The sequence below is a fragment of the Cryptotermes secundus genome, unplaced genomic scaffold (assembly GCF_002891405.2).
Source record: "Cryptotermes secundus unplaced genomic scaffold, Csec_1.0 scaffold724, whole genome shotgun sequence".
Lineage (NCBI taxonomy): Eukaryota > Metazoa > Arthropoda > Insecta > Blattodea > Kalotermitidae > Cryptotermes > Cryptotermes secundus.
Genome location: NW_019727403.1, coordinates 13,851 through 27,250, shown reverse-complemented (window position 1 = coordinate 27,250; position 13,400 = coordinate 13,851). Strand labels below are relative to the sequence as shown.

The 13,400-nt window shown below is 34.1% G+C and overlaps 1 protein-coding gene across 1 annotated transcript in view; it reads left to right on the top strand.

Moving 5' to 3' along the window:
- Nucleotides 1-6,934, top strand: part of LOC111864730 (mucin-5AC) — a 62,449-nt gene extending 55,515 nt beyond the window's left edge. Inside the window, exon 12 of the mRNA XM_023852214.2 lies at nt 5,539-6,934. Coding sequence (XP_023707982.1) covers nt 5,539-5,759 — 221 coding nt within the window. The 3' untranslated portion in view covers nt 5,760-6,934. The remainder of the gene's footprint in view (nt 1-5,538) is intronic.
- Nucleotides 6,935-13,400: the final 6,466 nt, after the last annotated feature.

The window sequence follows — 13,400 nt, the reverse complement described above, 5'->3', positions numbered from 1 at the left end:
TATTCATGAATCTCATTAGTAAAGTTAAATAAATGTTTATTATTAATTATATATAAAAGTAGTGAGTATATATACTGAGAATATAACATATTTTCAATTTCTTGAAAATATCCCTGCAAGAATCTCTAGGTTTACTGTTCGTTATGATTCTAATAATTTTCTTTTGTAAGATGAACACTTTCGTGTCATGTGAGGAGCCACCCCAGAAGATATACCATAACTCACGATGCAGAGTACATAAGCAAAGTAGATTGGCCTTAACGTTGCAAATGATACAATATGTTTTATATTTCGGAATGCATAGCATGCAGAGGATAATCTACCGATCACTAGGTCAATATGCTGTTTCCAAGATAATACATCATCAATAATCAAACCAAGGAACTTAGTTTCTGTTACACTGCAGAAAATTTCCTGATGATAATTAATTTGTGTTGTTGTGTTACAATTCAAGGACCGAAATTCTAAATATTGGCCTTTATTTAAATTTAAAGTAAGTAAATTAACATTAAACCAAATGTTTATATCTTTAAAAGTTTGGTTAAGATTTATTTCAAAGTTTACATTATTAGTATCAGTAATTATAATATTGGTGTCATCAGTATATAGAACCATGTTATTATCCTTATTTATTATTTTAGGTAAATCATTTATATAAAATAAAAAAAGCAGGGGACCGAGAATCGAGCCCTGTGGGACTCCACATTTAACTATTTCCCACTTAGATGTATTGTTACCATCAATTATATGACCCAAAACAACTCTCTGATGTCTACCAGTTAGATAAGATTTAATTAGTGTTTTAAATATACCTTCTATTCCATAGAATTCCAGTCTGTCCAACAAAATTTTGTGATTTACACAATCAAAAGCCTTTTGCAGGTCACAAAAAATACCTCCTACATTCTGCTTTTTATTCATGGGTGTGAGAATGCTATTAATCAATGAAAATGCCACCTTCTCAGTTGAAAGATGTGCCCTGAATCCATATTGCTCCTGAGCCAAGATACTGTCAGCTTCAATATGAGTGATTAATCTTGAATAAACAAGTTTTTCAATACTTTTTGAAAAGGAAGTCAACAACGAAATGGGCCTGTAGTTAGAGATTTCTTGTATGTTGCCTTCTTTAAAGCAAGGTTTAACTATGGCAAATTTTAATCTATCTGGAAATACACCGGTACTCAGGATCACATTGCAAATATATGTTAATGGTGATATTATAAATGGAGCACTTAATTTTATTATTCTACTAGAAATCTTATCATACACAGAAGAATCTTTAGTCTTTAATGATTTTATAATTTTGCAAATTTCCTGAGCAGAGGCATATTGCCAGCTCATTTTGGTGAAAGGTCTATTAAAAACATCTGCCAAATAAGTAGTTGGATTATTTATACTTGTTCTTGTATGTCTATTAATATCTGGTATAACAGAATCAGCTATAGATAAAAAATAATTGTTAAAAGCATCAGCAATTTTATTCTGATTCTTTATTACTTTATTGTCTGTCACAATGGAATGAATACCTACGTCTCGCTTTATTTTTCATTTTACTTCATTTATTATTTTCCAAGTACTTCTTATTTTATTGTTAGAATTAGGAATGATTTTGTTATTGTGTAGTTTTTGCTGCTAAAATTACTTTTGATACTATTTTACTGTTTAAAATATAATTTAAAATGTAGATTATTACTATATCTATTTAATAACAAAAGTTTATCTCTTTTTGTTACATGAGATTCTTATCCCATTAGTGATCCATTTATTATGGTTTTTGTTGTTGTGTCTAATTCGCTTTTTTGGGAAGGAAGCATAAAAACATCTTAAATATGTATTGTGAAAATTATTAAACATAACATTAACATTATTATTACTGATTATATCATCCCAAAATTCCAAGCTTAACAGATATTGAAATTCTGCTATAGTGTTATTATTATTTCTAGTACACGTAGTCTCAGGTGTCATGTTTAATACAGAGACATTATTAAGTATTATAAGCTGGGCATCATGATCCGACAATCCATTTGTACATGATTTTATGGTATAACTCCTTCTATTATCAATAAATATATTGTCAATTAAGGTAGCAGAGTTATTAACAATTCTTGTAGGAAAGCATACAGTACCTATTAGGTTATAAGTGTTTAACATGTCATCTAATTGGGTTTTTTTGCTACTAGTTTCATATAATTAATATTAATATCATCACATATTATAAATTCCAAATTATGTCTGTAGAAGGAATTGAGCATAACGTCTAGTATATTAAGAAAATAATCAACATTACCAGATGGAGCTCTGTATATGCTAAATATAATTATCTTATCCTTATTTATTTTCATTTGAATGGCCGCAATTTCCAAATCTTGTTCCTTACAATATTTTTATAAATTTATGGTAGAAAATTTTAGGTCTTCTTGTATACATATACATACACCAGCATTTTTCAAAATTTTTCTGCAAAATTTAGCACCCAATTTATAATTTGAAATATGTACAGCATCAATTTCATAATCGATCAAATGATGCTCAGTCAAACAAATTACATTTGGAAGCTGATTATATAAAAGAATCATGAGCTCATCAACTTTACCATTCATACCCTTAATATTTTGATGAAAAATACTAAATATGTTTTGTGAGTCATCATTTTTACTACCAACTAATTTACTGTTTAAAGAATATGGTTTATTAGTATAATGAACATCTCTTAGAATACCATGAGTATTATTTGACTAGAAGGATTACTATCACAATTTTCGTTAACTGAATTCAGACTTAAATCTCCCATAAAAAATCACCATTCCTAGTCACAGGCAACTCTTTTGATCTTGTGGAGTATCTCAGAACCTGTATATCCTCATGCACAGGATACATTTCTTTGCTATTAGTAGAATGATTTTGTTGCTCTACCAAATTATCAAAAGCAGAAGATGCAGGAATTATTGTCTCTAAGTTCACCTTTGTCACTGATTTCCATTCCAAACTAATTGAACTATCTACGTTTCTCTCTATTAGTCCGTAGATTTCCATTGCTATTTGTTTAGCAATTAGTCTCTTTCCTAACCTATTTAGATGTAGACCATTTTGCATGAATGGCTCTCTGTTCAAACTAAGCTCTATTATTGTCACATGATTGTAATGTTTTGTAACATTCCTTAATTTTCAATTAAAAGTCTGAATTTCCTTATTCACAATGGAATTCTCTTCTAGGACGTATCTATATGGGATGTCTGACACTATTATGTTTGTATTACTAGCGACCTCACAAAATTTCATAATCTGTTGTAATGCAGCCTTAGCATTGCTGCAATATACATCATTGGCTCCTCCCTGAAACACAATTACATCCTTTTTCGTTAGACGTTTATATTTTGTGCTAGATTGTGTTACCATATCAACAACACGTGCACCCGGCTTGACCATACCATACACTTCAAATTTCTTTCCTAAATATTCTCCAACCCTTATTGCACTTCCATTGGAATGGCTATCACCTACAATCATTATATTATGATTATTAACTTCGTTCATTTCATTCTTCAATATATTATGTCTGAAATTATTTATTATGTTTAGACTATTATGAACAAAACCTGGATATTGCACAAAGTTATCACAGTTGTTATTTACTATTTCACCATTCACTATTACTGGTATATATTTCGCCACTGGCTTTTTTCTTACTATTGAGATTAAATCTTTGCCATTCTTATTATGTATTTCGCTAGAATTACAAGACTTTTCATTTACTAAAACAGTTGATTTCATTGATTAGTTGAGGTTAGTCTGAGCATCAAACCGATTGTTAATTCGCAAGGATATTTCACTGTAGTCCCTTATCTTATCCATCTACTCCTTATGTTGATTCATTTGCTCCTGAGTTCTATTTCTTTCTCCTTGAAGTACGAGTATGTTGAGTCCACAATCTTTGTTGCGTTCTATGGTTGAGTTTTTCTTATCATCCTTCTTGTCCTCCATATCAGTAATAGCAAGTTCTTCTTTTAGAATAACAATGATTTCAATAGCAGATTCGAGTTCGGATGTAATACTATTCAATTTTAATTTCAGCCTTGCACAGTTCTGACATTCTTTATCAGTTACTATCGCAGTTTTTTTATATTATCTGGACCACCACTTGAACTGCCAACAGCACTATTCGCCGTCTTGGATCACTGAAATATATCAGACAAATGTTCTTCATTCACAGTAGTTCACTATACCCACTAACCCATCTGTGCAGACTGAAACATTTAAAGCAATGGTTCTCACTCACAGCCTGTATTAAGTCTGCTGGGTGTTCTGTGCATCCATCACACATTTTTACACTATTGCATCACCTTATGTAATGAAAAATAAATTACTGAATAAATTAAATGTTTAATTGAAAGTAAATAATCAATAAAATAACTGAACTACTGGTGGTAGTACAGTTGGTTGAGGCACTATGCTACAAGCTGGAAGATCACCAGTTTGATGCCTGATCAAGTCATTGGATTTTTCAGTTGACCTGATGCTTCTAGCCACACTATGGCCATGGGATCAACTCAGTCTCTAACAGAAATGAGTATCAGGAATCTTCCTGGGGTGTAATGGGAAGCTGGCATGTAAGGCTGACAACCTAACAGCCATCTGTGAGCCAACTGCCTAGAAAATGTGTGAGTCTCAATGTCTCACAACCCTACGGGACTTCAGGCCTGTTACAGAGATGGTATAATTTTTGTTTACTGACCCCCCATCCCCCAATGTAGTGAAGTATTTCTTGAGAAGCTAATAGCTGCTCAGCTATATCAAAGAATTCCCCATGTCTTATGGAACCTGATGGTTCATTACCTTCACTGACCCTATTCTAAGAAACATAGGAAAGGATTAATGTGGGGAAAGATCTTGAAAGATTGAAAATCTCTGATTTAAGAAAATGCAAGGTCTTAACAGAATTTCTAATTCTTTTATCTTCAGAATGAATCTCAGACCAAAACAGCATAATTCTTAGTAGCCTAAACACTAACTGTTCCATGGATGGATATGTTTAAGTCATGCAACTTAAGAAAATTCTAACTCTCTGCTGTGTTTAAAACAATAAGAAATTTCACAAAATCCTAAATTCTCAGCCGATGTTCCTTAGTACTACAAAAACTTAATCTGACAGCATTTAAGTAAACATTAATAATATCTTCAAGGAATGCATCCTGCTGTGTGCGTGTGCGCGCGCACGTGTGTGTGTCTATATATATATATGTTCTGGTATACCTTTGAAACCCAAGAATCAACAAGAATACCTCACTTTCACTCTCACATGTCAACTGAGTTTTCACTGCATTAAACTATATCATTGCAACCTATTTTGGCTTTCATGGTGGTCCATGATTGTTTGTTTTGACAGGTATACCAAAATAAATATATATACTTGTAAACATTAATATAACTTACAAGTAAAAACATATTCAGAGACTCTAAATTTAATTTGATGAGATTTTTCACATAGTTTTATCAACTTTTAGAAGTCACAATCACTGACACTATCTCATGTTGTAGATACCGATGATTCAGAATCAGCTGTTAAACAGAGCAGTGGTGAAGAGACTCAAGAAACTGCTGAAGGAACAGCAACAGCAGCAACATCAGAACCTCATGATGCCCCACGTGAAAATCGTCTCTCTTCATTATTGTCAGGAAGAAGAAGAGCCAATATAGCAAGACGGCCAGGAACTCTCCTCCCATCAACAGGGAAACAGTCAGGTCAAGATTCAGCATAACTTGTGTTGCCACCATGAATAGAAGGCACATAATTCTGAACGATACATCATATGAAGAGTGCAGTACTTTTCTTTTATACTGAAAAGAAAAGACAATGAAGAAAGTATGATAAGGAAGTGTTCCCTTTCTGACTTAGAAAATATTCTTGAGAGTAATGAACTCTTTACAACTATTACAGCCCAAATGGTTTAAACATAAACTGAATGCTGCAGCCATGCATTGTTAATTCCACATCCTGCAAAAGGCTCAGGTGAATACTACACTTTACTTTATTTAAATCGTAAAATGTTGTAAATTATTGTATTCCATATGCAGTGTACTCTGAGAACTCTGTGATAACCTTTCATGGGAATTATATTTCACTACAAAATAAATGTCTTTGCATATCCATTAATGTGGGTTGAAGTAAATTATGGCAAATGACAATTATGAATATACGTTATGTATTTAGCATGACATCTGATTGTGAACTTGTGATGGCATACAAAGTCGCCTTTATTGTTCATAATGGCCAAAAAATGTATACTGCAACTACTGTTAAAGAATGCTTTAGATTTGTTTGAAGAATGAGATATTTTTGATATCTGACAAGCAATAATGAGCATATCACTAAACAACTGTATTGGAGTTCTCCATTCCTAGTTCTTAGCAAATAAGAATAAAACCCTTTTTTATTATAATTTATTGCTCCCAAAATTATCCAAAAACAGCAACAGTTTTCTTGTTTAATTACATGGAACGAATACAAAACTGTCCAATTTTTATATTACTGAGATCAGTCAGCATTCTCTGCTTGTCTCCATGGTTGTTTCTGGTAAAAATCAATATTTATTAAGAATGACACCCAGATACTAGATTACAGTAATATATAATATGCCTGTCAATCACTATATTTTTGCTTTTCAATACCAATGTTCTATAGAAATATTATCATACTACATGTTTCAGTTTTTCGACCATAATCTGGCATTTTCTAGATAATAAATTGTGTCATTATTTGCTATTAAGCTGGATACCCAATAGATCTGCTGTTGTTAGTCTTGGTCATGTAAGTTAAAATAATACATATAACACATATAAGTACTCAATGTTTTATACATATTAATACAAATATAAATAAAATATAATTGTCAATTGCTAAAATTCTTGAAATATGATTATTTCTTAGCTAATCTTAATTTCATGCATCCTGCTGTGCTACAATATACAACTCTTTAATGAACTGTCACAACACAGTAAATAGTAAAACACCAAAGTCAGCATACAGCTGTGGCTTTGCTACATGTTTTGGCCACTATTGGCCATCATCAGGCAAATACATATCAACAAAAATCTACCATTTAACTGCAATCATAAAATGGATGTAACACTATTAATCGTACAATTTTAAAATTGCTTATGTAAAGATACAAAAGTTCAGATTATATAAAAATTGGAAGTATTATAACAAGATAAAATATTAATGATGTTTTCAAAAACATTAAATCAGTCGTTAGATATACTCTGTGTGCGTTTCCATAGACAATAGGGAAATTCAATATTACTTTATATAGAAGATTTTAAGAGGCCCATGGTGTAGCAATCAATGAATTGTGTAATGCTGCCTCGTCATTAAGAATTGTCGGTATTGCATGGAAAGCAAACAAGGACTCATTTTATGATTGCAGTTAAATGGTAGATTTTTGTTGATATGTATTTGCCTGATGATGGTCAATAGTGGCCGAAACATGTAGCAAAGCCACAGCTGTACGCAGACTTTGATGTTTTACTATTTGCTGTGTTGTGACGGTTCATTAAAGAGTTGTATTTCTTAGCTTTTAAAGGGCTCTCTTATTTTTATAAGGTGGGGGGAGGTGTTATGGGAGGAATTTGGCGGGGAGTAAACTGTGACTGTTTTGGATGTTTTTTGGTGACATGGCTTTTATGAGTGTGTCTTATTATTGCCTTTGGTCATTTATGTGCCCTTATTTACTATGCTATGATGTTCTGTTACATTGTTGTCAATGGGCATATGTTATCATGTATGTGTAGTTTTATTTCATGTTCTGTGGTAGGTTTCTTCGTCCTCTTCCTGTTACAGCTCTTCATAATTAGTGTGGTGGTATTAGATTTTACTGTTTCCTGGTTTCTTGTAGGATTTCAATTTTGTTGCTCTAATAACTAGGTATTGCCCAGAAACAGTAAAATCTACCAACTGATGACAAACATTTTAGTTATATTTGTATTTATATATATAAAACATCACGTACTTTATGTATACATACTTGTGTATTTTTGAACCTACACGACAAGACTAAGAACAAATGATCTGTTGCATAAGCGGTTAGTTGCAAGTAATGACAAAATTTATTATCTAGAAAACGTCCTATGATAGTCAAGAGAATGAAACATGTAGCATGAAAATATTTCAATAAAAAATCAGTATTGAAAAACAAAAAATTCAATTGGAAGGTATACTGTATATTAGTGTTATGCATGACATGATGCATAACTTATAAATAAAAGTAAAATAAACATAAATTATAGAGTCCTTTTTGTTACTAATTCAGAGCAATGTTGGCAGTAGAACTTTAGCTGATTAAGTTCTTTCCATGATGATGTAAAGATCAAAGGTGGAGATATATATACTTAGCTCAGCAGAAATTTCTGGGACAATCACGTTTCCCTATGCCATACAGGACCTGAATTAATATTATGCTAATTCACTTTACTAAGACCAGTGAATTCTGGATATAGCACTGTATAATAATGTGGCATTTATTTAGTCCACAGTGTTTCAAGAGAGATAACTGATGATTTAAAAGATGCGATACCTAAAACTTCTGTCCTGATAATTATTTAATGCCTATTAAGACAAGTTTATATGTCTGTCTATTGCATTAAAAATGAATAGCATATAAGATCCGTGGTAAAATCATTAGTTAACATGGTAACTTCAAGTCACTAAATAATCCCATTACACAGTATGCACAATACAGTTCATTATTCTGAAAATTCAGAAACTGCCATAATACTGTAGTTGTGACTGTTCTCCAGAAACCAAGAAGTTTCTCTGATTCTACTGTTAAGTAAAAAAAAAAAGTAAAGCTATCCCTGTACCAGGCCGTGAGGGCCCATAGGGTTGTGAGACGTCGAGGGTCCCACACTATCTAGACAATCAGCTCAAAGATGGCAGTAAGGGTGTCAGCCTTACGCGCCAGCCATGCTTTAGTCCCCAGGAAAATTATTTCATTAATTCCTGGTACTCATTTCTGTTAGAGGCTGAGTAAACCCCAGGGCCTAGTGCGACTGGAAGGATTAGGTCAACTGAAAAAATCCAATGACCTCATTGGGACTTGAACCCGCGACCTTCCGGCTTGTAGCATAACCCCTTAACCACTACGCTACCTCGTGCCCCCAATTCTAATGTTATAAGAATTTAAATTTATAATACTGTAACAAAAATCATAAAAGTCTCTTACAAAAATGTATCTCTGATTAACAGTCAAAGTGTGTAAGCCACAAACATTGTTTTTCTACTTGCAGTTCATTCCTGATAATTTTTGCTGCATGAACACTGATAATTCTGTTTCATTTTCTTGGTGCAACATACATGAATGTGAACATTTAGCATTTCACTTAAGAAAACCTATGGATATATTTTTATATGAGGAAATCTGGTTTAGAAGATTTTTATTTCACAGAGAGCTCTAACAAATGCTTACTGCCATCAAAAATACACCAGAAAAAATGTCATATGCTATGCCATAGTACACAGTACATACCATATCCTCTGCCTGGATACTGCTCTGTCTAATATTCTGATTATACAAAGAAAATTTAAGAGTATTCAAAAGCTACCAGACTTAAAATGGAAACTGCCCACTACATATACTCAATTATGTCTTTTAGTATATTCACTACTCTAACATCTAGAGATAACCTCTCATGTAACTGCAAAGTTTCTAATTTTCTTTCAGCAATAAAGAAATGAAAGATAAATGAGTGAAACAAATACACAGATCATCCACTATCATCACTTTAAGAAAATATGAAAGATATTTCCTGAGGGCCAATAAAACTGCTATAAAAATCTTTAGTGATATTCTCTTGGGATGACATAAATAAGTTAAAAAACATTATATAGAAACTGGTATACAGAGACTTTCATTGTAAATTAAAATATATCATTTGACTGTGCCATAGCTCAAGCGGTTAGTTGCTGGTGTCCCACCGCAGCGGCCCATGTTTGCTCCTGGGTCTGGTCAAGTGGGATTTGTGGTGGCCAAAGTGGCGCTGGGGCAGGTTTTCTCTGCCAATCTTCATTCCACCAAATTCTCCATCATCATAATCACATGGGGCAGGCTACAATAGGTCAATCAGTGGCCGCCATGCTGAGTGGACACAATTGGACTCCACCCCCAACTAAGCGAATTAAAAAAAATACGTCATTTGGTGGCACAAAGAGAAACAATGACATCTTGTAAAGCTATATCAAAGTTAGTAATCTGCTGAAGATAAAATTCCTCAATATGTTATTTCTGATAACAAGAATTATTCTGCTTGGTTTCACCCACAGTCATGAAATATCAGTTGTTATTTAAGCTATGCTATTATTGATGACTTGTGATCAATGTTGAATTTAAATATTTTACTCTCAAGGGTATATGAAAATTAACTAGAGAAAGAGAATGGATGTGAAATAAGTAAATGATGAGTATAAACATTAGATTAAGTTAAAATGTTTTGGAGTTGACACTAGCATAAATTTGTGACTTAATTCAAATAATTTTCTGACCACACATCAAACTTGTGGGTACTTATTGCCATACAGACCAGTATACATTATTGATGCGATAATGTGCTATCAGAAAGTATTCATGCAAAGAGTCAACACAAATATTTGGAAATTAATTTCCTATTATATTTAACTTGCTTGTTTCTTGCTTTACTTGATGCTTGCCAACTGCATGAATTATACAGTGTCAACAGATTTTTGGAGGTGGTCAGTTGCCACTTCCTTTTAACCTTGGATTCAGCATTGCTTTAAACCATCATTGTTTTGAATGAAAATAAATTTGTAAATAATGTTAATTTTCCCAAACAGAAAAACGATTAAAACAAAATACGAATTATGATCTCTTACTAGTCTCTTCATGGATTCAATACACTTAACATATTTTTTCCAGACAAAAGAAACCAAAAGAGATTCACTTATATTGAGATTTCAAGTTCTTCTGAAAGTGGCACCATGTTGACAGACTGGTACCAAAGCTTCAGAGTAAATTGTTTTGTCCATCTTACCAACATACTGTCACGTATTGGGCGTATAACGCGACAAATAAGTTCACGCCGTTGTCCGATATAGCGAGTTTATTCTTATCGCTCGTTTACACACACTTTACAGACATTTACACTTGCAGTGTTACAATCACTGCTCACAATATTCGGCGAGACACTGGACTCTCTTCTCTGAAGGCTGATCCGAGACTTTCTTCTCCGAAGGCTTGATCACGTCTGGCTTCTTAGCTGGCTCTTCCGAGACTGAAGGCTTCTCGTCGAAGCTGGGCTTTTATAACCTTGGCCGCTGCTAGGCAAATGAATCTTCTGTTATAGCCGTGGAAACGTCGCTTTGTTGGCTCCGCGTTTCCTACGCAATAACCCATTGTTATTGCGTTGTCTCCGTGGGAACACTTCGCGTATTGGTCGTAACCATGGAGATTCGATGTTCTCGATACAACGGCTCACCTTTGGAATTACAGTATCGCTATTGTTACTTCTTATGCAACGGTCTATTCTGACATTTCCATAGAAGTTACTCCTCTGGTTTGCCGACACGTTACAATACGATGCTCATCGACCCTGAAGACAGAGACAACAGGTTCTTCAAAAATATTGACACTCACCTATAAAACAACAGTTTACACAATCCAGAAAGATCACATTAAACTCTCTAACATACACCGATTTGGACGTTGTGATATTTACATCAGATTTTCAATCTGGAAATTTATATTTGGCATTATAAAATGCATTACTGCCCATGCTTCCCTCAAAATTTGTCTGGTCTATTGAATTGCTGCAACTGGAACATTATTTGTGTAATTCCAATTTTAACTGACTACATGTGAACTGAGCACATCCCAAGTAGCAAGACAACTCACTGGTCTGATAACCTTTCCTTAGACATTTTAGTTTTCCACCAAATTCCATAATGACGTTTCTTAACATACGTGTACATTCATTATCAAGGTGAGGTTATTGGCCTTAGCCCAACCAAGAGGTTATGACCCCAGCGACATAGTTGTCCAGGTGACTGGGATCACAGAGCTCACCAGGGAGAGGGAATTATGGACTCATGAATTCTATGCTTATGTTTCATGATTTATGTTATTTGAACCCACGGACACTCTGCATTTGCTAAGTTTTATTATATTTCTCAGTTTGTTTCAGTTGACTCAGATAGGTTATGTATGTCATTAAGTAAAATGGGGGAAAGACGATGTGTGTACAAAATTTAGTTTAGAAAACCTGAAAGCAATACCTCACTTGGAAGTATAATATTGAACTGGATTGAAGTGGCTGAGAATATGAACCCATGACAGTCTTTATAAAAAGTGTTTGTTAACTGTTTCTTAAGTATCTATGTTATCACCCAGCAGATTCCCATCATCAGCATAGACCATCAGCTGATGTGTCCATTTCAATTCAGTCCCACCTGGTTTCCCTGGACTTAAAAATAAAATGAAACAGAAAACAATGTCATGAATAATTTATCATGCCTATAATGAATGTCTACATGCTTGGCTCATAATACAGGACAATTGGGTGGACTCAAATTAAATAAGAGCAGTCTTTGAGTTGCAAGTTGCAATATTAAAATGAATTTCTATAAAATGGATTCATAAATGAAAGGAAAACACAAGAATCTGGCTCTGCAGAATGACAGTGACTTGGTGACGTGGATAATCCTGTCACCTGAATATCAAGTTTTGGCGAATTAAGGCAGACTTTGTCTGCCTAAAAACCCAACTAATTTGGTTTACTTTGGAACTGTGTTACTACTGACATTCAGCCACCAGGATATGTGATCACATCAAGCTCCCTGCACCAAGTGCCCCCACTCACCTCAGGCAACACTGTATTAACTGACTTGTACCAAGAACATTTACAATCTCTACAGCATTTCCAAATATTCAGATAAGAAAACTAGAGGCATCTGATGTGACACATACCTTTAGCACAGTAGGTGCTCGCAGATGCTGGATGGTTCAACAGGTGAAGGCACTGCATGAAATTTGCTCACTAGGAACAGCTTCACCAACTATTCACCTCAACACACATTATAACTGGTCAAAATTTCTGATTTCTTTGAAGCACACTACTTATTCAAGATGTTTACTTCACACCAAATTTATTGCCACAAGAGGGACCAACCTTTGCATCACAGAACCCTTGTTGGGAATCATGGATTCGGTGCAGTACGGTGTCACACGCATTGCAGGTGAACACTTCCCCGTGGTGGCGCGGTGGCAGGGGAGCTGTGTTAGGCAACACTTGACCGCTGTGATGTAACAGCGGATACTGCTGCTGCTAGGGTAGCTGTGTTACGCAACACTTCACCTCTGTGATGTAACAGCAGATGCTGCTGCTAGGGTAAC